The sequence below is a fragment of the Sardina pilchardus genome, chromosome 2 (assembly GCF_963854185.1).
Source record: "Sardina pilchardus chromosome 2, fSarPil1.1, whole genome shotgun sequence".
In the NCBI taxonomy this organism is placed as follows: domain Eukaryota; kingdom Metazoa; phylum Chordata; class Actinopteri; order Clupeiformes; family Clupeidae; genus Sardina; species Sardina pilchardus.
This window is the reverse complement of record NC_084995.1, coordinates 12,284,672-12,289,671: the sequence shown is the minus strand read 5'-3', so window position 1 is coordinate 12,289,671 and position 5,000 is coordinate 12,284,672. Positions and strand designations below refer to the sequence as shown.

At 48.9% G+C, this 5,000-nt stretch overlaps 1 protein-coding gene across 1 annotated transcript in view; it reads right to left on the bottom strand.

Annotated features, from left to right (window-relative positions):
• The window catches only part of LOC134098078 (voltage-dependent calcium channel beta subunit-associated regulatory protein), a 22,148-nt gene that overhangs the window by 7,006 nt on the left and 10,142 nt on the right, over positions 1–5,000 (bottom strand). The window contains exons 3-4 of the mRNA XM_062551029.1: positions 2,346–2,491; positions 53–114 (exon numbers count right to left, since the gene is read on the bottom strand). Of these exons, the coding sequence (XP_062407013.1) occupies positions 53–114; positions 2,346–2,491 (208 nt within the window). The remainder of the gene's footprint in view (positions 1–52; positions 115–2,345; positions 2,492–5,000) is intronic.

The following is a 5,000-nucleotide window of genomic DNA, read 5'->3' as shown; positions in this document are numbered from 1 at the left end:
CCAACTAATCCAACGACTAAGTGTAAGTATAAGGAGGCTGTGCTGTGTGTACCTTGGCTGGGCTGAGTCTCCTCCACCAAGGTGGTGTTGGTCTTCTCTAGGTCATCACTGGCCCTGTGGACAACACACACACACACACACACACACACACACACACACACACACACACACACACACACACACACACACACACACACTGCAATCAGCACTGGCTAACATTACTACATTACTACATTACATCAGTACATTGCTCTTATGATTATGGTATGGGTAATGGTACACATTACACCAGACATGGTCAACATGCTGGTGTAAAAACCGGCCCGCACGACGCCTTTGCAATTTGACGAAAGAATATATATATACTGTATATACAGTATATACAGTATATATATATATATACATATATATCTGACTTGCAATCATATTGCTATGACATGCAGTGTGACCCTACTCTCAAGGAGAAATTCCCTGGATATGTTCTACGGTGCATTAAATGAGGGTCCGTTTTCATGTGGAGGCATGCACAAAAGATAATCATTTTATTCATTATGTGTGCGAACAGACTTTCTCTCTATAACAAGTCCAGCTACAGATCACGGCTAACCGACAAACGTTGGTTTTGAAGCACATGTGATGTGATGTGATTTCATGTCAATGCTCCAGTGAACTGTTTGTCCCCCGACTCTAAAGCAGGCCCAAAATGACCAGAAAACAGAATTTATGTTGGAAGAATGAACTAATTTCTTTTGCTAGTTCAACAACTTGAGACATAATTTAGTATCTTTGTTGTCTTAGCAGTTTGGCATGAAAAGGATGGTACAGACCATCACTAATGACACATGTAGCAGCCAAGGACCACATCTCAGCCAATCAGAGACAGATTAGAGCTACAGCTACAGTATACAATACTGAGAACAGATTAATGAAAATGACTCGTCAAACTCCTACACACACACACACCACGCAGGTACTTGCATACATACACTCACACAAACAAACACAACACGCACACGCGCATGCCCACACACACACGTACACCTACAGTACATACACTCACACAAACAGACACATGCACACACATACACAAACGCACGCGCACACACACACACACACACACACACAAGCACGCACCCACACACACGTGCACACACTAATTAATACACACACATGCACACATGCATACACACACACACACACACAAAAACGCTTACATACACACACACACACACACACACACACACACACACATGCATACACATGCATACACACACACACACACACACACACCACCCCCCAGGTCTGGTTCCCACAGTGGAATGTCAGTAAATGAAGGCAAAAATAGATTTTTCAGAAAGCCATTTCTCTGGCTTATGACTGCAGAGAGCGCAGTGACAACAAGCACTGTTTCATAAGAGGCTAAAGAACTGGGACACTCATCTCTTAGTTCATTCTTTATTTCCTTTTTATTTGTGAATGATCCCACGTCTAAAATAAGAACCCTCGAAGAGAGAGGGAGAGAGAGAGGAAAGAGAGAAAGAGAGAGAGAGAGAGAGAGAGAGAGAGAGTGGGATGGAGACAGAGGGAGAGAGTGGGAGGGAGAAAGAGAGAAAGAAAAAAGAGAGAGGGCAGGAGAGAGGAAGAGAGGACAGGATAAAGAGATGGAGGAGAGATTAAATTTCTGACTATACGCAAAACAAAACAAAACACAAATGACATGCAAAGAGTATTGCAGAGGGGAGTGAAGGCTTTTTTATGTGCATCAGATCACAGAAGCATCACACACTCCACTATAATCACTCACAGAGACCACATCACTCACACTAAACACTGTGTGTGTGTGTGTGTGTGTGTGTGTGTGTGTGTCTGTGTGCATGAGTATGTGCGTGCGTGCGTGCGTGCGTCCGTGCGTCCGTGCGTGCGTGTGTAAGTAAGTAAGTAAGTAAATTTAATTTATAGAGCACATATAAAACAGTTTCCACTGACCAAAGTGCTGTACATAGAATATGGCTAAACAAGAGCTGCCTTAGCCACAAAATGCGCTGCGGCCTGGTGACATGGAGAGTAATGTGCGTGTGTGCGTGTGTGCGTGCGTGTGTGCGTGTGTGTGTGTGTGTGTGTGTGTGTCTGTGTGCATGAGTATGTGCGTGCGTGCGTGCGTCCGTGCGTGCGTGTGTGTGCGCATGTGTGTGTGCGTGTGTGTGTGTGTGTGTGTGTGTGTGTGTGTGAGTGCGTGTGTGCGTGTGTGTGTGTGTGTGCGTGTGTGTGTGTGTGTGTGTGTGTGTGTGTGTGTGTGTGTGTGTGTGTGTGAGTGTGTGTTTGCATGTGTGAGCAGTGCACCACACCTGGAGTAGCGTCGCCCCCCGGGGCAGCAGCGGTGGCAGAAGATGAGCAGGATGGTGAGCAGCAGGACGGTCCCGCCGGCGAACACACACAGCAGCACCAGCAGCAGCGCATAGCTGTCCCTGCCACCAGCCACCACGGGCACCTCCTGCAGGAGCAGAGCAGAGGGGAGAGGGAGGAGAGGGAGGGAGGAGAGAGGAGAGGGGAGAGAGGGAGGAGAGAGGAGAGGGGGAGAGAGGAGAGAGGGAGGAGAGAGGAGAGGGGGATGAAGGGAGAGAGTTGGAGAGAGAGGAGAGGGGAATGAAGGGAGAGAATTGGAGAGAGAGGAGAGAGGGATGAAGGGAGAGAGTTGGAGAGAGAGGAGAGAGGGATGAAGGGAGAGAGTTGGAGAGAGAGGAGAGGGGAATGAAGGGAGAGAATTGGAGAGAGAGGAGAGAGGGATGAAGGGAGAGAGTTGGAGAGAGAGGAGAGGGGGATGAAGGGAGGGAGTTGGAGAGAGAGGAGAGGGGGATGAAGGGAGGGAGTTGGAGAGGAAGAGGAGAAGGAAAGAGGGATGTGTTGAGAGACAATAAAGAAGAAGAGGGAGAGAGATAAAGATCAAAGCTAGAGAGAAAGTGCAACAGGGAATATGGAGTCAGACAGGAGAACGAGGGGAGAAAGAAAATGGGGATACAGAGGAGATGGGATGAAAAGAGAGAGCGAATGAGTTGCAGTGGGTGGAGAGGTAAACAGAGGGAGAGAGGGAAAAGCAAAAGAAGACAGGACAGAGGAGGGGAGAGAATATGGAGGAGGGCATGAGTAAGAGAGAGAGGGAAAGAGAGATGGAGCGTGTGGGATGGAGGGAGGGAGGAAAAAAGAGAGGAAACAGTGGGTAGGAGAGAGAGAGAACGACAGAGAGAGATAGGAGAAAGTGAGGGAGAGAAAGTGAGTTTTTTCATGTATTCTGCATTATCAGTTATCAGTGGTGAAGCTGAAGAGCCAATCATTGAGAACAGCAGTGAAGCTGGCTACAATCACATCAGTCACACTGAGAACAGCAGTGAAGCTGGCTACTGCAGTCCAGTCAGCCTAGTTATCAACAGCGAAGAACACTCATCTGTTCAACACAGTTGCGTAACATCACCTTCCAAAGGTGACCACCACCATACTCAATACCCACACACCTTCACATATAGGCACCAACACATTCACACAGACACTTGAATAAGGTACTCACACAAATGCACACACTACCTCTGGTTCTCACACACACAAACACACACACACACACACACACACACACACACACACACTGAAGGGCAAGCTGAAGCGACAGGCCGGTATGACGTGGTCCACGGCTCTCTCTAGTCTCCATCACAGAGAGTCTGGAGGACTAGTACATCACTCATTACTCAGCCTCGCCTCCTGTACAGCATCCCATAATAGGAGAGGGTCAGACACGTCACTATGACAACGGTGATGTGTAGAGGTCAGGGCTCGGAGACCTCTGGAGAAGTCTGCAGACTGACAGGACACAGCCCATTTTAATTATTCATTACCATGTGTGTGTGTGCGTCTGGACACAGCCCGTTTTAATTATTCATGTGTGTGTGTGTGTGTGTGTGTGTGTGTCTGCATTCAAACGCTGTGCAGTATGTGTGGATGCTTGGGTGTGTGCATCTAAGGTGTGTGTGTGTGTGTGTGTGTGTGTGTGTGTGTGCGTGCGCATGTGCATGTATTCCTGTGTTTCCGTCTATGTATGTGTGTGGCTTATTGCATTTGTGCCGGCAGTTCTAGCTCACGCGTGCCTGGCCTCTTCAGCACGGCCAGCACACACACACACACGCACGCACACACACACACACACACACACACACACACACACACACACACACACACACACACACACACACACACACACACACACACACACACACACACACACACACACACACACACACACACACACACACAGAGCCAATTACTTGGGCTGGAGATTAATAAGAGCTGTTGATTAATAAGACGCCGCTGGCCCGGGATCTGTAATTTAATTTCAGCTCAGCTCCTGTGAGTGGAAAAGCAGGCCACCAGGCAGCTGAAATTAGCTACGTCGGCCCAGCCAGCGCCAGCCCCTACCACCCAGACATCACCACCATCACTATTACCACCATCATCACCAGCCCCTACCACCCAGACATCACCATCATCACCACCATCATCACCAGCCCCTACCACCCAGACATCACCATCATCACCACTATCATCACCAGCCCCTACCACCCAGACATCACCATCACTATTACCACCATCATCACCAGCCCCTACCACCCAGACATCACCATCATCACCACCATCATCACCAGCCCCTACCACCCAGATATCTTCACCACCATCATTACCCCCATCATCACCACCATCATTACCCCCATCATCACCAGGCTACCACCCAGACATCACCATCACCACCACCATCATCACCAGCCCCTACCACCCAGACATCACCATCACCACCACCATCATCACCAGCCCCTACCACCCAGACATCTTCACCACCATCATCACCACTATCATCACCAGCCCCTACCACCCAGACATCACCATCATCACCACTATCATCACCAGCCCCTACCACCCAGACATCACCATCATCACCACTATCATCACCAGCCCCTACCACC